The following is a 22,137-nucleotide window of genomic DNA, read 5'->3' on the forward strand; positions in this document are numbered from 1 at the left end:
CCAGATCCTGATTTACACGTAGATAGATGTAAATTCTACCAGCACCTACCTCTCCCTTTTAGGAGTGTGGACCGAGAGCTGTCCGTTCGTTGAGGCGTGTGGGTTTATTATTAAGGAGGTCTTAGAAGGTGCAGAAGAGGAGACACATGTGGTGGACAGGTCCAAACTGCTGTGGTTGTTGCTTGCTATTTCCTCTGCTGTATGAGAGCTTGTCACTTCTTTCCAGAGCTGCTGCAGTTCTGTTGGAATCATGCCTGAAACAAACAAATTGGATAATTAAATCAATTAACAGCTAATTCGGCCCTCTTAAAACAGTAATTAAATCAAAGAGTCAGTAAACAAAGCCTAGTGTTAGTTTTCTGTGTGTTTTTTTTTTTAAACTAAAGGCTAATACAGAAGTAACACTTTATGTTTCCTGCTAAATTGATTAGCGCCCAACATGCAGTTCCTATTAAAGCAAGATTTCTGGGGGAAAAATATGTGCTGTTAATTAGTATTTCTATGATTTTTGTACCAGAGGGCCCAATCCCAAAGTCCCTTTGGAGGCAGAGCTCCAAATGAGTTTTGCCTGTGAGATCACCGCAAGAAAGTGGGGCCAGGCTATACTCTGCAGCCATCTGAAGAAGTTTTGTTGCATTTTTTAAAAAGAAAGAATTGAATACGTTCTAATCTATTTTTAGAAGCAAGGAAGATCTTAAAATAAAATTATTCAACTGTGTTATTATGACAACATGAACCACAATATGACTAATTTTGTGCTTTAGTTTTAAATGATGACAAATAGCTTTATTATTAAATACAGTTTTTATTAATCACTTTTAGACATAAATTATGAATTCATATTGTCTTCCTAGAATGCTTTTCAAATTTTAACAGTCAAATTGATTATACTATGATTATTTCATTAACACACCTATCTTTCTCATTAATTTTGGTTTCTAGTACTGCTCACTTAATTGATGGATGTGTCTATTGAAAAACTGTATAACTTTCTATACAAGTAACACTATTATTACTGTCATTTCTTAGATCAATGCTAATGAGCCATTCAAAAGTGAAATGAAAACATAAAATAAGCTTCAAGAAATGTTGTTTCATAGTAGCGTCAAAATGGACACCAGCCTTATTTACAAGGTTCAACCAGCATTCCAGGTGAGAGAACTTTACACAACACCAGTGGAATAAAATTCATCTTTGGAGATACATCAGGGAGTAACATGGCCCAATACAACCTGGACTTTGATCATGTTATAAACATAATCTTTATTCAGAATGCATGATCTAACCCCTCACGTTCTCACATCACAGAACATTTCAATGCTATTTCAGAACGGTATGGGAGAATAGAATAAGCAGAAGTGACAGCATCTTTTTAAAGACATCTATCTAAAACATAAAATCCTAAAAGTTTTAAAAAAAAAAAAAAAAAGTCTGCTTTAGAATAGGACTTCCTGGGCATTTGGTCCAGTTTTCATGTTTCAGTGTGTTGTAACGCTGCAGCTATCCTAAGGAAATCTGCCATTTTCTGAATACACAGCAGCAGCTCAAACAGGCATGTATCCTACCAAACCTACGGTATTGGGAGGGGGAGGCAGTATGCATTATATTCATTTGAAACACATAATAAAAAATGCCAAGGTCTAAATTTAATTTATTTTTGTCATTTAGAATACAATGGATAGATAATCATCTCAACGTGATCAGCCAAACATCTTTACTTTGCTAAACTGTTAAAGATTTTAATTATGCTAGCTTTGGAGAGCACTGGTCTAATGAGGCGATAGACTCCAGAGAATCTAAGTGGTTAAGAACTGTGAAATGAGTCTGATAGGATTTTTTTATATTCACCGTGGATCGTTTGCATATCAAAGAGGAGTAAATTATTGCACGACAGACCAATAACCTTCCCCGCCTTTCTGAGAGTAGCATTAACAAAAACAGTTGGTCTCTGCTAACGGTTCACTGCAAAAAATGCTAAAATGCTTAAGTATCTGCAATTAATATATATTATAAAAGAAGCTTCAATTTATACATTAGGTGATCAGACAGTCTTAGGACACATCTATCGCTCTAAAGCCAAGTCATTTTTCTTTCATAAATATCAAATGCCAATTATATTTTGATGGATTTTGTCCCAAATGAGCATTTAGTTATTAGACATATTCAATTATTACTTGTCCCCTGAAAATAAACCTCTGAGGCAAATTAAACAAAGAGAAAGGTCAGTACACAAGCCTATGTCCTGTTTCGCTGCATCTGGGCGATTATTTTCAAACACCTTGCAAAGTGACAGTGCGGGATGTATTTTTAGCTAACATGCTTGACAGGACTGTCTGCACACTAACAATTACCTGTGAATAGGGCTGACCCTTACGCCACTGTTTACTCAATTGCAACAATAGTGAATAGGCTTGTCTGTTGTTGATAACATATTGATATGAGACCATATGAGTCCACGACACCTATTTTTATTTTGGGGGAATAAACAAATAGAGAAAGAATAATAGTCCTTTTTTTTTTTTTTTGCCACTCTCTGTATCTGTAGACAAGTAGTAGATTTTTAATTGGTAGTAGTAGATCTTTAGAATTCACCTAATCATTTTTGAAGACAAAGCTTTTCAGTGTTATAGCAATAACCCCCTCCTCCAAAGTCAGTAGGTTTGGTCTACACTTAATACACAAACATAACTCATATTAACATTAATGAGAATTATAGTCACCTTTCAATGTATGAGGGTAACGTTCAGTTTGGAAGTGGAAGGCAGCAAATGCTGTGTAGTAGCAACCAATGTAGGTAATAAGAGCCAGGGTTTCAGGTCAGACGGGATTAGATAACAGAATTGTAATTATGACATCATATATATACACAAGTGATACCAGTTACTTTAAAATGACCAAATCACGGACATCACTTGGTTAGAAAGCAAAATTTAACTCTTCAACAATAATTCCAAAGATGATTCCTAACTAAATTGTCAAATTAATAGTTGAAAGATATGCTTATTGCTCATCAATCTAAATGGTTCTTAAATACAGTGCCACTAAAAGTATCTTCCAAAATGATGGAACAAATGCTAAAAATTAAATCAAATATGGCAATTTACATAATAAATTATGTAATTTACCCTTATATAATTTCACTTTAATATTAAGGGCCAAGTTTTAAATCAATCCTCTAAAATTGCACGTGCAACTATCTGTGGACACAATTATTTATGTCTGCAACTTTGCAAGTGCAAACAACAGGATTTAGACCTATACTGCCTAATCTGTGAGAGCAATCAGACAACTAGATGCCTCCATCCTATTATTTGCGCCCAGTAGTGACCTGAAGTGAGATTTGCAAGTTTAATTTTATAGCCTGATTTTGAAGAACTAGCCCTAATATAGTTCAGAATACTGCTGAAATTGGGTTTATTTTAAAATTGTGGCTGTGTACAGATGTAAAATCCAGATTATAGATGTGTCCAAGATCTGCACGATACTGCAGAGATTACAAAAATATAACATTAGAGGATGTGCTATTTTGTATAAGACAATAGGCAACTGCTGAAACAAAAATGTAGTTTAAACAATGAACGAATTCTGAAAACCAAAACAAAAATTACATATAAACTGTGGTTCACTCCTTGGAAACATTTATTAATATTACAACTACTATATGCCATCTAGAATATGACTAGGTAGCAAATGCTTTAATTTGTCATGAATACATGTCTACATTTACTCGAGGTTTTTGTGTGTTTTACAGTATTTGTTCCAGTCTGGCAAAAAATTCTCAAAAGAAAAGGATACACTAGGGATTCTTTTTTAAATTAAAGCGTTTATTACAAATTATTTTAAACCATAACTCTGGCTCATCATTGCATTTTTCAGGACAACTAGTCCCTTTCATTATGAAAGAAAATGCAGGCACGGGTTTAAAAAATGTATGTTGTGGGGACAGCTGACAGATTACTGTTCATGGAACTCAATTTCACAACCCCAGGTATCACTGGCTCAAAGACAAACCGAGTTGCTCAACCTCTTTTTGTCCTTGTACCTCCATACCCAGGTGACCATGTTCAAGCAAGCAGAAAGTTGATTTAAACCTCATAATGACATCAGTTTTAAGCCATCATCTCTCTCTGTGATAAAAAAAAAAGATGTGTTGTATTCCAACCTGCCTGAATTCTCAAGTTACTTTTTTTTTTTTTAAACTGAGTCCCAGTTTCACAAGGGATGATATCAACACTATAGTTCATTTCCCCACTAGAATCAGACCTCTGAAGCACCTTTGTTTATATTTATGTGAACTCTGGCATGCAGCTAGGTACCCCTTAGGTTTTAAATATGTTCCTTTCCTAATGTTGTAGGGACTAATAGTTATACTACACTGCTAACCATATCAATCAATGCCATGACTGCTGAATTACCTACTGGTGTCTCTGATGTGTTACTGCACAGATTACACTTCATGCATCACCACATTCATTTCTTTCACATTACACATGAGCGTGTCTTGTCACTGCCCAATTGCCCTCTTTTGGACAGCTTAACTGATGTACTATACAATGAACCTTACTGAGCAAACTTAATAGTATAGGAGCTGTGGGAAAAATTAGAAAGGTTGAAGCTTGAGTCCAGTGGGTGTGTAGGAACAGCTTGCGATGTTTCCAACAATAAATCTGAAGGGGTAATTAATGCACGTTGTAACATTTTGCAAGTACAAATGGCATAGCCTACGTGCCTTTTTTCTGGATTAGTTCCATACTATTCCCCCCCACCCCGTTGACAAAGATGCGCTAGAGGAGGAGTAAATATCAAAGGCCCAATCCTGCAGCCCTCACAGACACAGCCTCCACTGAAATCAACGGGAGATTCACGTGCATGGCAAGTCCATGTCAGACCTCCATTATTTAGGCAGACGAGGCATAAATGGCACATGCAGAATTGAATTTCTTCAAACTGAAGTTAGGAAAGGGATGGAAGTAAACATGTGACCCAATCTGGCCAATGAGGATTCCACCACACATAGGTATTTCCCTACGTCCACTGGGGTTAGAATTTGCTGGCTATATCACCCTCCCTCTGGCAGCAATATGTATATTTTTGGGGGAACGAGGAGATAGGGGAGTAGAACTTCTTCCCTCTGTTTAAGTGAGTGTATCTAAATATAAATACACGACAGGGTTTAGCAATCGGTAGGAGCCTTGAGGCTGTTAACAGCTTTGAAGAAACCAAATCATTCAACCTGAGCTGACTTGAGAGGCTAAGATGACTCTTTATATTTAGCACATATTTTTGGGGGGGAGGGAATGGGAGAAGGGGAGAGAAGACTTCAGAAATACCAGCATTATATTTTAAAGACCTGCTCCTCCTCAAGCCATGCCAACTTTGAACAATCTGCCTTCTTAATAAGAACAGCCTGGGCTGAGGCTGGTCTCAGGGTCTTAAGGTTTGTAACACAGATAAACCCAGTGAAAATGAAGTAGAGGAGGAATAAACTATAGATTTTTAACCATTCTCAAAAGTATTGCTAAATAAAAAGGACCTACTGACACATTTAAAGAAATCTTTAATAACCTAAGTACTTCAGAGAAGTACTTATTTACTGCAGAGTATGACTGTGGAAAGATACATGGGGTCTGATTCTCAATTTATGACAGCATAACTCTACTAACTTCAGTGGAGTTAATCCCAATTTGCTTCAGTTTGAGAGGAGAATGGAGCTATGCCAATTTATACCAGTTGAGGATCTGGTCCACTGTGTGTGTACTTGCAGCGGAATCAAGGATGAGTAAAACAGGTATGGAAAAAACCCAAACAGTCCCACCTTTGCCCGTATCTAGACATAAAAGGGAATCAAACTCCCAGCGATCGGCAATGTTTGGGTCTGAGTTTCCCACGTCTGATTTCCCGTCAGGAAGGACCCGCAGTGCCGAAATAACATACGGAAGGCTATTCTCCTGCTATTCCTAGCCATGACCAAAGTGCCAGCAATCTTGCTAGCAAGCCTATTCTGAACATATCTAGATTTGTAGACCCAGGAGCTTCATATCCAGCCTTCCGGACACTTATGCAAACTCAACTCAGGCTCCATACTGTTTGCCCATTTCTAGTGAGAGCAATCCAACACTTCAGTGTTGTGCTTCCCAGAATAGCCACAAAACCTTCTAATGAGCAACCTGCCTGTCAGTTCATTTCTTATTCGTTACTTTACCAGCCTATGGGAGCTTTTATTCCATTTTAGATGTATTTGTTATCTTCTCTAAAGCCCCGAAATGGAGGTTTACGGTTGGTGGTTTCCAGACTGCACACGTACCTTGAGCAAGAGGCTGCAAAGGCAGGGTAGCCTGGCCAGGCTGGATTGTTAGCAGACCTTGACGCTGCAAAGACAGGAGATGCTGCTGCTGCAGTTGTTGCATCTGTAAGAGCTGCTGCTGAAAGGCCAACTGCTGTGTAGCCACTTGCTGTTGCTGTGGCTGAAAGGGGAAAAAAGGCATATTTGTCATTTCAGAACTAAGTATTTATACGAGATATTTAAATGGCTCCCAGTTTCAAAACACTTCATCTGATTATAGTCGTCACCAAGCACCAACAAAGGACACTGAATGGAGGCCCTGACCACTTCTCATTAAAGATCCCAAGTCATTATTTCAGTAGCAGTGTTAACCACAGGATTGTGGCCAAATTCCACGTTGGGCAATTACATTCTTCCTACCTAAACTCCCCCTGCACGTCACATGAAATATTTATTCTGCATTTCTTGGTCTAAGTTGTTGTGTTATATTGTGCTACAGAATTTTCCACCCAGAAGTGGTCGCATTTTGGTGGTGAATAAAGCAATCCATGTGTAGTCTGAAGCAATTGGTGATACTTCAGGATGAACAGCGTGAATATAAATGGAAAAATCACATTGCAAGGTCATATCATACTTAAGAGGAATGAAAAATAATCCTGTGCCATGCTCCATTTACGCATGCAAGGATTGTCTCAACTATTAAGGCAACTGATTGGGTTAATTTATTGCATTTTCTATACTTGCTCTAACTTATTCATTAATCAAGTTACAGTACTTTCTCCTGTATATTGAATTGTTCCATGCTATATTTAAGACTTTTACTTTCTGCACATTGAAATTTTTAATTATTCTCACTATAAAGAAGACAGAGTTGCTGTACTCCACTGGGATTTGAACCTTGAACCTTTGAGGTGTAAAAGAACATGTTGCTTTTCTCACTATTGCGCCCGGAGAAGCTTTTAACTACTCTGTTTATCACTTCTGACATAAATAAATGAGAAAAAATCAGACCTTTGAAGAAGAAAAACTTCATCTAATATTGTTAATTAGCCATGACAAACGATGAAATAACATTGTAAATCTTTCACAGAAACAGCCACTAGATTTTAATTACATACATTCATAATTTAGCAAACAACAGCTTACTTGAATGCGAGTGTTTAATATGTACTGTACTCCAGGCTTCAGAGTTCTTAATTTTGCTTCAGTTTAAGGAACCCTCTAGGTTTTGCTTCCATGCTCATCTTGTATTTTATTTGCTTTGTTCTTAAAAAGCCATGAAAGGCTTTGCATTTTGATACATATCTTTTTATTTATTGTACAATGACAGGAGGAAAACTTTTGTTGTGTAAAACATCAATACATCATGCCAGTGTTTAGCAGTTCCTTGTGCTAGCCAAAAACAATTTATGTAGATTTCCTTAGTAATTATCTGAGTGATAGAAAGATAATACAGCGCAGCAGTACAATAAATAGAAGGAAATTATCTAATATCCCTAATCTGCTAGGAATCATATCAAGGTGGAGGTCTTATCCACATTAGAGCTAACAATTACGGAAAGAAAATTAACTCTTACAAAACTGCAGGCACAGGCACTCTTGCAAAGTGTCCAATCACCACCTTTTTTTCATTTTAACGCCTTGCAATCCCTTTAAAGATCCTGAGTCAGATCCTCAGCTGGTGTGCAACAGTGAAATCCATTGAAGTCACTGGAGTGACACTGGTTTACACCAACTGAGGAGCTGGCCCCACATTTTAAAAAGTCCCTGAAAAAAATTAAGGAATCAATTCACCCCATTCACATATGGAATGCTCCATTCGGATCACGGGAGAGGCATCAGTGCAGTGATGAGAGAATAGACCCAGTCATGCTCAACTTGACATAAGCTTGATTTTTAAAAAAGACTATTGGAGAAAGTTTAGAGTAATGGAAGCTATTTTTGTTCTAATCCCCAAATGGCTTATTTTATAGCAAAAACCCAACCAATCTCATATTAGCAACCAATTTCAGACCTACCCCCATACCACTGAGAAAGTTAATTGAGTTCCTTTCTGAAAAACAAAATCTACAGTACCGACAACAAAAATTTAAATAAATTAAAATTAAGAGCCAGCATTTTCATTTGTAAAACAGCATGCTCAAAATGATCCAATTGTTTTTCCTATTTCGCAAGTTATCAGATTAATGTAAACCACAATGATGGTGATGTTCATGTTTGAATAATTTTTGGCTCTTCAGATATTCTCATAATAAAAAATTATGAACGCGATCATATTAAAAAAACAGAGTTTAAAATATTCCCTGGTTTGGACATGTTGGTTACTTGCCATCTAATGTAAATTAAGATTTTACAACACTTTATTTATATAAATTGACTGATGCCTGTTTGGTTCTCTTCTCAGCTATCCCTAAGAAAAGCTCATGAAAGCTCTCTACATTTGAAAAGCCAGGATATAAAAGTATACAAGGCCCATTGTCCAAGAAAGAATTTAAAAGCAACACACGTTGCCAAACTGTGCTCCCCACCCAGTTACCAAACACAGGATACAAGTCAGTTTGTTTACTTCTCACAATTGAATGCATACAAAAAAGGTCTCAGTGCAGTCCTGTTGTCAGGTCAGTAGTCAGTGTTAAAATGCTGAAATATCCTGATAAAACTTGCATTTTTGATCCCCTCCCATAAGCTTCTGTCAAAGGTCTGTTTTCCTTTCTTAGGTTACTCCCTACCGCCTAACATAAACTGTCAAAACTGCTGGAGGACAAACGGCCTTTTTAAAACAATTCTCTTAGCCCAACTTGAACACACAAAATGGGATTCTTCTGCTACCTTTATTTAGAAAATAATTCTGTCCGCTGCTTCTCAAAGTCAGTTCTGTCAGGTATCAGGGAATCAGTTTTGTAGACTAGATGAGCTAGTGTTTTTGGTTTTTTTTTTAAAGATTGCAGTGAGTTATAGAAAGAGCTCTTGCAATCACTAATGGGAACTTGCTCTGCATCAAGCTGTAAATTCCCCTTAATATAACGTAAAAGAAAAGGTCGCAGAAGTCCTGCGTATTGTCCTGGTTATAGGTCAAATCTCTCTGACTAACAGGGTTTTGGTGGTGGATTTTTTTTTTGGTAAACTGATGGTGCAATATTATGAGCCACTAATGACTGGGGGATACAGTAAATTAATAGGATTGTTCCATCTGTCAATGTCCAAGTTCAAACCATGTTAAAATCATAACCACCAGTCCACATCACAAAATTGCTAGCATGTGACTCTATTGTCATTTTTAGCACAAAAAAGGACCACCAACTGCATGCTAATTTAGTAAGAACACCCTCTTTAGCTCAGGAAAATGGGGCTGAAAAACCTGTGGGATGAAATGCATTGTTGAAACAGGCCTCTAACTAACATCATCAGGGGAAAAAAAAGTAGTAAAAGGAAAAGAGTCTTGGACCCTTATTCTCCTATGTCTATTATATTATAATATTCTTCTTAAAACAGGAAGGAGTCTTTTCTTATTGTAACTCTGGACAGTGCAATATCAGAAGTGTGACCACAGTAAATCAGTGTGTTAGATATTAAAATGCCATCACATTGTCTAACTTCCCTTCTTGCCTTTTAACACAAAGTATTTTTTTTCTTTCAACTTCAAGCCATCATCTTTGTGTCGGAGATGCTCTCCTGTCTGACAACAGCAATTTAGAAGAGTTAACTTTTATCGTTCATTCTGCTGTGTAACTTTCCCCTTCAAATTTCTTTATCTGCCCTCTGAGCTCATCTGAACTTTCATGTTCTCCCAGCATGCAGGCTTGCATTCAAAACTATGTCTAATAGACCAAATAAGAGGTTAATAAGAAGTGGCAACAGAAAGAAAAAATACAATCCCTGGTAACTGATAAGAATGACAGTGGCAGCCCTTTATTGTTTGTCTTCAAATATAGAGTTAAAGATCTTTAAAAAACTAAATTTTGACGCCTTTGAAAAGAAAGAAGCACAAAATAACAACAGGGGGTTATTGCTTGCCAGCCACAGGGGAGAAGCTCCATAATTCTTATTCTCCCTTTTGAAGGCTGTTAGAAATCTGATTCAAAAAAGCAACAGCAGAAGGAGAAAGCCTCTTGAGGCTATAGCCATTTCCTGTGATCATGCATAATGCGCTTCAAAAGTGGGTTTTTACCAATTCTGTTGATCAATTGCACCTCCTTCATATTCCCTCTTTTTTCTGCTGTGTTTACATCTGATGTGACTCAATGACAAGCACTGTCTGAGACTGTGAAACAGACCTGTCATGTTGATTTATGGGCGCATCAAACCACGACTTGTCCAAACTGAAGCTTGCAGTTCATTAATTAGAGAGTTGTGACTTTGAAGTCAGCTTTCAGACTGTGGTTTTTAACATTTGGCTTAATTTATATGCTCTTGAATGTGGATCTCTAAGGAAAAAACTGAAATTCCCTTCTTGTCTTTGAACTTCTTTTGACCGCACAATAATCATTTCTTTGTCCAGAGTGATGCCTGCATCCCAGAGTCATTAACGCACATTGAACTGCCACTGATGAGTAAGCCCTACTGAATTAGAAAAACAGCCAGCAAAACAAAGCTGAGAGCATTCTGCACAGTGATATCTCACAATTACATGCCTTCCCTCCCTGTGCCATTTCCATTTTAATTACTGTTAGTCCTTTAGATTTACATTTTAGACACTTTTTAATCTGTTCCTTTTTTATTAGAGTGGCGCCCGTTCGCACATTGTAGTTAAGGTTGTGTCAGCGTTTCCACTATAAACCCCCTATTTTCAGTGGTTTAGAGCTCAACTGTAAAAATTCAGACTGGGTTGAAATGTGGCATGGATGGTACAACTCGCCAAATTTGAAAAGAAAAGAAAAAAAATTGGTCGGGCCATTTTTATTATGTGTACTTTGCGCAGCATGCCTGCCACACCGACAGGAACGCCTCACCGCTAGGAAAGGCATTACACAGCATATTGTGCCAAGAAGCAGCTTACTAAGAGGTGTCCATCCAGGCACTAATGCCACTGACTACTAATGTTCAGGTTCCTGAACATGGATTTACATAGTTTCTCATGTCACTTCAAGGAGGAATTTTGGTTTCTTAAATTTTAAATAATAATAATATCGCTATAAACGATGCAAAGTTCTGATTGTGATAGAAGTTTAGAAAAGCAAGTGTATTCAAAGTTCAGACAGACTTTTGGCCCTAACTTGTCCCACTCTGTCCATGTATTGCAGTGACAACAGATCGATGTCTCCTGCTATTATACAGATCACGTGTGCTGTAATAGCTAGGCACAATGTGAGGAGTTGAGATGGCCCTTCAGTCTTATCTTTGCATCTCAGATTTTGTTGGTCTGTGTCACAACAAATGTTCCTTAAATGCAGTTCTTGTTCTAAGTTACAACTATGACAAATGTGTAATCTGAGCCTCTGCCTTGATACAGGGAACCTGCTCTCAAAACCTCTTGAACTATTTCCCTGCTTTGAGAGCACAGCATCTTGACTACTGCATCCTTATTTTCACCCAGTGTACAATAACTCTCTTCCAAAAAACTCTCTCCAAAGACACTAGTCAAGATACTTGTTCCAATACTCACACCAAACAGCAAGGTGTGATGTTGTGCTATAAAATATGTGGCAGCAAGCAAATGGAAAGCGCAAGAAAATAAAAGAGAAAACAGGACAATCACTCCAAAGCTGAAAGCTGAGACCTGATAGAGTCAGCTCAGTTGTGTAATCATTTATAAGATGAATGACAGTTTAATAGCCACTAGGCAGTCCCCTGGGATCTGTGGTTTGAAAGTAAAATGGGTATTGTCTGTACCTCTTTAGGCTGTTTTCCAGCATGTTGTTGCTGTAAAAGTTGAAGCTGCAACTGTTCCTGTTGTTTCTTATAAAACTCTTGAAGCTGCTGCTATAAAGAAGAGGAAACACGGTAAGTAACAAAGTGGAGGGACAATTCAGTGTCCCTTTTGGTGTAACACACAAACTGTAATTTGAAAAACAGCATCCTTTTATCTGTAATGGTCTGACCTTTAGTTTGAAACTTGACAATAAATTCAGTGCACACTGACTATTCTTGGCATTATCGTTTGAAAAGTAATCTCCAAAATGAACTGATGAAAAACATACCATTTTCTACACAAACTAATTAAAATAAGGCAAGGAATGACCTTTGATTGTAACAACAAAGCCAAAATGCCCTTGCTGAGAGAGGCTGGTAAATCTCTGTTGTGAAACATATACATGCTTTCTAAATGATAGGGTTTGACTGTATTAAGTTTTGTTCAATACATACATAGACATCACAGATAATACCCCTCCCCCTCCCCACTTCCCAGATGGATAGTAGATGTATGCAGTTTAGATATCCACTCAGTGAATGAATGAGTGAGAGAGTGACAGTGAGGAAAGAGTACACAAGGTTAGCTTGTAGTGGCCTTTAAAGTCATCATGGAATTAATGTTGTGCAGCACATTAAGATAAGTAAACTTTAAAACCATACTTCATTTGTTGCAAACTTTTAGCTGACACAGGCTCACATGTTGAATTGGGTACCCAGGAAAACGGATACTCCACAATACATTTGTTTATTGACATTCAAGGGTTAAAGCTTGCAAATATGCCACGTTTCGGTTGACGTGGTTTTGAGAGTCCCTATTGTTCCATATGGGTTTAATACGTTTTAGAACTGAAAACACCTCTCTACTATATTCTTCGTTTATTCCAACTAGTCAGAAGGAAGTGATGCGCCAAGGAGAATGCAGGTGTGAGCAATGGCGGCATCTGTAGGATTCTTGTTTCTTAAACATGTATCTTTATGTAGCTATCTGGGAAAGGCTGCTAGCGTTAGTCCCTGCCCTTACGTTTTCAATACCAATCACTAGCTTTAAGTACAACAGAGGAATCAGCTCACCCCAGACACAGGTACTATAAGATATGTGCTCCAGTATGTAGGCAGCTTTCACTACAGGCATATTTAAGGACATTAGCACACCTATAATAGCCATCTGACCAGCTGTAAAAGAAACAATTACCTGTTGAAGCATGAGTGCCTGCTGCTGCTGGAGCAGGACCTGGAGTTGCTGGGGAGTTAGCACTTGTTGCTGGAGGATCTGCTGCATTTGTTGGGGAGTGATAACTTGAGGTGTCATCATAGCCACTGACACTGGAACCTAGAGCATTAACACAGTGGGCATAAGAAGTCAGAACACTTTGTAAAGAGTTCTACTACCGTTTATTTTACTTTTTAATATTGAGCATTTATTTTTTATCCTGATAATTATTTGTCCATTGCTATGTCTACGGAACTGGTTCAGACACCATCCTGTTTTCTGCTGTATTGCTTACTTCTCCTCCTCTGTAGTGTCAAAGTACTGAAAAGCGCAAGAGCTTCTAGAGCCCACTGGAGTAAACATGAAAGCACTGATTTTATTTTCTCCCAACTACAGCCTCTTTCTCCAAAACATTATTGCAATGAAAATTATTTCAGTATATGAATAAGCTGTCAAGATAGATATATTTGTAGAAGAAACAGTCAGCTCAACAAAACAGACACACACAAAAAAGAAAAAACAATGTGGTGTCCCACATTGATGGGATCTAGACCCTCGTAAGACAATGATTTTAAGAAAATGAATGAAAGCTCAGAGATGCGACTAACAGCACCTATGTTCCTATGCAATTTTAACAGAAAGACCCTACTACGATGTCTTTACCATTCCATATTCACCCAGCATACAGATGTCTTCAATTCTTTCATATTACGTGAGATACCATTAAAAGCCGCTTTCCATGACATTTCAGTGACAAACAGCTACAGTGATGAACTTGATAGCATTTCATATTTGCAACTGTTAACACGTTTCTGCACGGGCATCTCTGCAAGGAACCTGTACACTGTATCTGAAAGGATGATGTCTTGTTCAGATAAAACACTGACATTAAAATGACAGGCTGTCTTGGCCAAGGTTACACAAATTGTATTCAAGCGGATACCTAATGACAATGCTATGAATTCTGCAAGCTTTCTAGAATGTAATTTAGCTATTCAAAATAATCACTGCACTTGTATTTAATTTGCAGACTACATGAGAACCATTTTGTCAGTCCCAGTAATGCAAGAAGACTATTTCACTAGAAATAATAAAAAAGGGAAAAAATAGAAAGAAAAAACAACAATAGAGCAAAAAGACAAAACCCATATGACTTTTAACAGTAATATTTAAGCACCTTACTTTTCTTTAGTTTCAAATCAAATATGTGACAGCACAGAACTAAAAGCAGTAAAGGATATACTTTGTTAAAAAGGATCTCTTGTCATCTCATGTATTACAATAAAAGGTAATAACATGTTTTGCACTTTCTCTGCGCACCACTTTTTAAAAATCAGCAGACAATAGCTGATCAGAAGATAAAAGAGTTTTTAAAAAAATCTTTCAGAGTAGTAGTAAGCAAGAGAGAAATGCAGTATTAATTTTATGTAACATAATGTCTTAATATGCAGTTTATCTTGACTTTTTCACATGATTTGTCCTGTCATTTGCATAGCAAGCTCTCATTCCTAATTTCACAGTCATTATGCACTGATGTCCTGATTTCTCAGCATCACTAATTTTGATGAACTAAAAATGGTTCCTGAAGGTCAGATTCACGTACAGTGCACATCCTCCAGTGCTGTTATGTACATGTTATGTGCAATTCCCAGGAACTGCTTTTAAGACATTTGTTTGAAAAAGTCCAAAAAATGGTTACGTACTTTTGACATCTCATTTATATGGCACTGGAATGTCACCCAGAAGTTCTCAGTATCACAGAGTGCTTCTGAATGTGCACTATGGTATTCATCTGGACAACCCACCATAATATCCAACAGACAGTCACATCTGATAACTATGAAAATAAAGATTTAATTAAAGGACAATTCCTGGTTCCATTGAAGTCCATGGTGAAACTCCCAGTGACTTGGTTGGGACCAGGATTTAGCTGTATGTGTATTTCTATAGTGAACACACTGGACAGCAATTGCACTACAGAAGTGCCATAGCAATTGAGACAGACCCTGAGAAGCCTCAATCATTTGTCAGTAAACTCATTAATTCTGAGTATCCTAATCCATGTGATTTTTAAAATAACTTTTTCAAAGTAGAATTTTTTTACTTATATTTGGTAGTCACCATACTAGCCTTTAAGCTTTACTTGTCTTTGTTATTCCATCCCAAAAGAAGTTTACTTTTCCTTGAGGTTTACACTATCTTTTATTGAAGTATGACTGAGCAAACAGAGAAGGAAGCATGTTTAAGTATGTTTTCTGTGCTATTCTTGGAAGATATACAATACAAATACTCTTCAATCAGATTTCTGACAACAACCAGGGATACAGACAGGAACAGGGTGGGGTGCTGTAAAACCCTACAAATCAGTGATTAATACTAAGGGCCACATTATTCTGCCCTTGGTTATGGATGGACAACTCCCACTGACTTCCATGGGAGTTGTGCACATGGGTCTAAGGGCAAGATTTGCCCCTATATTTGAGAAGTGTTTGTGTACCTTCCAATGAAGAATTTCTAAAGAGAAACTGTTAATACTTTGCTAAAACAGAAATGTTTTACAGGTAGCAGAAAACACATATATGGCATCTTTCAGACAGCAGGAGCGTGCTGATGAGCTCAACTTACTTTTATCATCTGAAACCACATTGTCACACCAGCTAGCTCTGTACTGCTAAAGAGGGCTCTGCCTTTAATTTATAAACGTCATAAAAATTAGATTTACCCAAAGTTTCTGCTCCAGCATATCATGAAAATAACTTATGGAAACCTTTAACAAACATATTCAAATGGACCAGAAACTATTGTGTCAAAGAAAAAAAAAAAGAGCACAGTTTAAGGACTTTAAATAGTTAAGAATTATGGCCTATATATCCACTCCCTTAACTCCCAACGTCCAACTTTTTCTTGTAGCTAGTCCCTAGTAATACTAGGAATCAAAGGGCATGCAGCACCAGCAATAGCCTATTATAGCCCACACTTTATTACCCATTACTACTGAGGTCATTAGCGGTAAGAGTGATTGTACCGGTCTTAACCTATTGATCATTGTAACTACTATCATTTAATCCCGTGTTGAATGTCTGGAAAGCTGCTAAAGGCACACAAGAGAGAGTGCTTTAGAGTTGAGAAATATAGCCAAAGCTTGGAAATTACACTTTGATTCATAAAATCTAGCCAGTGGTTTAAATCAATAGTATTTAAAACAGTCATGTAAGTTCTTAACTACAGCTCTCTAATATTTATAGATCCCTTTTTGAGTGTATTCAGTCAAAATTAAACTTTATTTTAAGATACTGTACAATATACTTTACATTACTTCAGAGAAAAATATTTATTGCTGATATGTTGTGTGATAGTAAGTCACACCTGAACTGGGGGCTGTTAGTTTTAGATTTCTCTCTCTCAATTGTCAATTTAAATGTGTTGCCAAAAACAAAAACAATTATAATTATAAACCTACACTGAAAATGGCTTACCTGTTTAAGCACATGAAAATGAATGTGTTTTATGAGTTAACAATGAATCACAGAAGGCAGTTTATGAAGAACTAAAATAATTCTGTCTTTCTGCCTTCAGGGAGTTGAAGTTCAAATTAAACTACTGGCAGATACATATAGAGAATGCTAACTTACCAAGAACAATAGAAATCACCCTTAATGAGTTGTTTATTTCTATTTTCAGAAGGACACAGTATTGTTGTTGTTGTTGGTATATTTAATAGACTGTATGCTGAATTGTTGACTGATAACAATAGGGTGTGGGAGACACCCAGGTGCATGTAAATCTGGCAGTGGAGGTAAAAATACAGCTGCATTTTGGCTTTTGGAACTCTACTAGTATAGACCTGCTGACATCCTAATATCATCAACGGCAAAAAATGTCTTTAATACTAACAATTGCTTTCAGACTCTTTATATTTCTCTCAAGACTCTGTTTGCTATTTCTCGGGATTCCACAACAATCCTTTCCACTCTGGGCCATCTCCTCAGCCCTGCCATATACCATGTTATAGGATGCTTACCAAGAAAAAGAAAAGAAAAACTTAAAGAACTTGGGCCAAGTTCATCCTCAATGTAACAATGGAGTTACACCAATGACGCATTTGGCACTGTTCTATCTAAATAGGATAGAGTTAAGAGGAAGAAAAAGATTATAATCCATTTTTCCCTTTGCACTTATATTAACATAATTAAATACTAACCAAATATTTTCAGCTAGTTAAAACTTGTATACAGAATAAACCAGCACAGAATGCAATTTGCACATATCTCATTACTGGAGCTGGTTGTACTATTTATTGTTAACTATCACAATACATTTAAGAGGTGGATGATTTCTTTAGTTAAAAAACCCACAAAACTAAAATCTTTGTCAGCAAAATCCTCATCCCTTGTGACAGTGTGTTAAAATTTGGCACAAATCAAGTTACTATGCCAAGTATCTGGATTTGAAGACTGTGTTTCTTTGGATGAAGGCTTTGCTGCCAAAAGTTAAATGGAGCAAAAATATAACTGAACGCATAAAAAGAAAGAATGAAGGATAGAGCAGCAATTAAAAAAGTGGACTACATGGAAAATAGAGCTGTATAAATAAATAACCATTAACTTGAGTGCCTATCATAAGACTAAAATGTGAAAAATACAAAATACAGAAACCTTCAAGTGAAGCAACATAAAAAAATAACTTTGGTGACACTACAAGAGAAGACAGGCCACTGATGTATTGGCAAACAGAAAAGCATAATGCCGCAGTCTGTATCTGATGCTTTTAAAATAATAAAGTACTGAACACAGTACCCATAGTCATCCTGGGAGCGTAAAATATTTCTGACATAATATTTCAGTCTTTAAAACAACAACAACAACAAAGCTAAACTGCTAGAACTATTCATGCAGAAACGATCATTCTGTATCATTATGAAAAATGGAATTTCATTTTTAGACAACTATTTTGCCACAATACCATATAACACATTAAGACAGGTAATGTTTATTATATTAATGTAAAATCAGCTAAATAGTTAGTCATTAGCATAACAGTGTTCTGTAACAATATAACCCTCTATTAAAAAAGAGAGCGGAAAAAACCCTCTTTAAAATTCAATTAACATTTTATTTTTATCATTTAGTTTATTACATTTTATCAAGAGGAGAGATCTTCCTTTGATTTATGTAACGTAGTAATCTCGGCTCTCTTGGAATTCTGCAATATTTCAGAATATCTACTCTATGAAGCCTTCTGTATTCTTCTCTAGTCAAAACAAAACTTGTAAAATTTCATTTTTTTTTAAACACAGAATGGGACATTAGAAGAACTTCATTTGATCTTATCTACCACTTCTCATGCATACCAGGTTCCCTACTAAGTGCTAGGATAATTGTTTCAGCTATAATAAATACCCATTTAATTTGCATAAAAATATAAAGTTTACATAAATTAAATCCTTTCTACTCTTAACATTTGTCAAATACAGATGAAAGTGGAATGTACACAAACAGTCACTGAATAAGTAGAATGATCTTTTCAACCTCACAATTTTTTTACATTAAAAAAGTTTCTTTTTTTCCTGCTTCACCTACATTGACAGGAAAAATTATAACCTAAAATATACAATTCAAACCAGTGATGACATTTTATAATGAATCAATAAAAAGTGTGGCAAATATTTAGTATTTTCCTCCAGAAGAAGAGTTGGATCAACAGCATTATTACAAAACCCAATACCCCCTCCCAACCTATACCACACCCCAAACACATACTGTACCACCAAAATATCCCCAAACCCATCAAAACCTTTGAAACCTCATCCCCACCCAAACATCTTTAATACACTGAGCAATATATTGGGTTCCTTACATTTGTGTATTAATTCATTAATATATTAAGGGGCACTTACTTAAATAATAAACTGTGATTGAATCAGCAGCACTTAATATGTCAAGAACGTTAAGTGAACTTATATATATATATATATATAGGGAGGCATTGTCTTCCCTATGGCATGTTTAAATAAAAAAACCTTCCCTTCTCCCCCTCCCGCCCCCAAAGAACCAGAATTATTTTGAAAGGTTATGTCTCTTCACTTTAAATCTACTCTTTCCTTAAAGAGTTAAACATGAAACTATCTGTTCTTCTAATTTTGGGCATTAGAGGAGACCTGTACTCTTCAGTTTAAATATTAATAAGCAATTTAAAAAATATATTCAACTTGTTAAACCAATCTACTTAAATCAAATACAAAATAGTCAAATGATGCTATGACAAACTTAACTTCTGTTCTACTTAAACACTCTTTTAGGTGTTGCTACTTTGTTCAGAATTATAGCCTTTAAAATACTTGTAAACTTTATTTGCTTAAAATGTGCAGCTTTTCACACTTATCACAGACACCTTCATCTGTACATCACAGCTAAGCATAACACTGCAAATTAGATTCTAATGAGAAAACATCAGTTGCTTCTTTGACAATCTTGCCATTCACTGATTTACTTCTAATGAAGACACACTCCAACCAGCAAGCTCTCTGTGTGTTAAAGGTCAAAACACGTTCAAAAAAATGCCTAGCAAAATCAAGGCAAATGGGAAGCCCGTAAAGAAACCTTTTCATAAAGTGGCTTGGCAATTAGAATAATTGTGCAAAAAGCCATCTTCAGTAAAAAGTAAAAGAAATTAAGCTGCCAGCACTGTAACAGGTTAGATGAAAATCAAAATTTAATGTATTCTCCCTTGTGTCATCTTGTTTTGTCAAGACATCAAATAGAATTGGAAAGTACAAAATAACAAGCCCTTGAGAAACCACAGAAGCCGACCTTTTTGATGTTGTTGGTTTACCTTGTTCTCAGTTATTTGAACAATGATGTTTCAGATTTAAGGGCAAGATAAAGCTTAAAAATTAAAACCTATCAGGTTGTTGTTGTTGGTTGTTTTTTCCCCCTCCTAAGTAATACAACATCTTACCTTATCAATGAACGTAAATCTATCATAAACCAGTGCAGAGAATAATTAGCAATTATGCATATTTGTTCAATATTTATTCTATTTTTCCAATATTCATTTAGCAAGCAGATATAGTTTCTAACACCGCACTGCACTGGAAAGGTTAAAAATCAAAAAGGGCTGGAGAAGAGCTACTTCCCATTGTTACTTCACTCCAAAATCTCTACACAGCCATTTCAGCCAGTTCTGCAGATGAGGACATGATACATTTCCCCCCCTTTCCTTACAACTGGAAAATAAAGCTGAGCAAGAAAGCACCTTATAAAAACAAGGTAGTACAGGACATTTTAACTGAACCCTGAACTACGGCAAACTCATTTCCAGTAATGCATTTCTGCTTTCAATAAAAACAAACAAACTACTTATAACCGGTCAAGCCATTCCCCAAACAATAACAAATTTTGCCTATGGTGTCAAGAATTTCTCACAATTTTGCTGTTCAAGCGTTGATAAAACTATCCCTGGTATTTCTTTTACCTTAGCAAGAAGGAGGAGAAAAAACCATCAATAACTTATCTCATAGGAATGAACATTTTCATAAATTAAGCCCAAGCTCTCTCTATTTCTGTCAAGCATACACTTGGCTAAAACTCCTATACAATGATTGTAAGAGATATGTCTCAAGCAATCATGTCATGGCTTCGCAGCTCCCCAAACTTTTGGATGGAATAAGCCTCCCCTACCTTGAGACAACCAGAGTATACAATCCTTTTAAATGTAACAAACACTGTTACAGTTCATATTACACGGAACCAGCCAACTAGTTAGCTTCAGTATATTCAAAATAAATGAACATGGAATACCTAGTATTTTCAAGTACTAGCAATACACAAAACCTGGCCAGTTAAAAGGCTGCTTAACAGTTAAATTACGTGTCTTCTTTGCATCTCTCGTTGTCCAAGAAGCATTTTTAACCTTATCCACACACCTGTTGCAAGTTTTCTCTTGTTTACATTTACAGTACACTAAGCATCAGCACAACTTCTGTACGTCAGATTATATTGTCCATCATTACTGAATAATGGGTCCTTTTCAATAATGCCTGTGTGATCTATTATAACTGGCAGATGATGGTCAGTTTGGTTGTTTGTAACTATTTACACTACAATATTAATTTCAGGATGTTATTGAGAGTTACATTTTCAAAACGTGCATAGGGATCATCGAGACGTAGCTCGTTGTTCTGTATTCACACCAGCATGTATAGGTCTAGAACGCCATGGTCTTTTATTTTATTTTTCATGTCACTTCCATTGTATCCGATACTATTCATGTTTAGTTAAGCTACAGTTGGGATGTCTGGCCAGAGCAAGTCCTAGATAGAGCTCATCTATTTTTTAGAGTAAACGATGACACTGTTTTAAAAACCAGGGTAAATAAGTATAGTAAAGTGAACCTTTAAAAAACACTAACTATAGCAAACAAAAAATTTCAAAGCAGCCCTTCCTATCAAAAGCTTTCTGATAATTTATGGTTTACCAACTCAGCAAGGTTACGCAACACTGCATGCCTTTAGATGCATTATTTGAGTCAGTTGAGATTTAATTAAGATCACAGTCTCCAAAATCCCTGTCAAATGAAAATTCACAGAAGACAATACACTATATATCCTCATGCAGATAGTCTCCATTCCATGCTCTGGAATAACATAAGTTAATCCTCATTTCTATGGTGGCAGACAAAAGTTCACTAATTTTGTTTTCTTTTGACACTTGTGTTGTTTTCTGTTTTATGTCATGGGATCATTCCTTTTCGAGAGGGGGAGAGAATTCAGAGCAAATCTGTTTGAATATGGCAG

At 36.4% G+C, this 22,137-nt stretch overlaps 1 protein-coding gene across 7 annotated transcripts in view; it reads right to left on the reverse strand.

The window, feature by feature from the left end:
• The window catches only part of FOXP1 (forkhead box P1), a 220,319-nt gene that overhangs the window by 76,234 nt on the left and 121,948 nt on the right, over window positions 1-22,137 (reverse strand). For 3 of the 7 annotated variants that reach the window (XM_029911165.1, XM_029911164.1, XM_029911163.1), the window contains 4 exons: window positions 13,326-13,463; window positions 12,113-12,202; window positions 6,305-6,464; window positions 50-254 (listed from right to left, as the gene is read on the reverse strand). In XM_029911165.1, the coding sequence (XP_029767025.1) occupies window positions 50-254; window positions 6,305-6,464; window positions 12,113-12,202; window positions 13,326-13,463 (593 nt within the window). Of the gene's footprint in view, window positions 1-49; window positions 255-2,720; window positions 2,772-6,304; window positions 6,465-12,112; window positions 12,203-13,325; window positions 13,464-22,137 lie in introns of all 7 variants that reach the window. The other 4 variants (XM_029911161.1, XM_029911160.1, XM_029911162.1 and 1 more) reach the window with 3 other exon arrangements.

Source organism: Terrapene carolina, unplaced genomic scaffold, assembly GCF_002925995.2.
Source record: "Terrapene carolina triunguis isolate 2854851 unplaced genomic scaffold, T_m_triunguis-2.0 Scaffold89, whole genome shotgun sequence".
In the NCBI taxonomy this organism is placed as follows: Eukaryota; Metazoa; Chordata; order Testudines; family Emydidae; genus Terrapene; species Terrapene triunguis.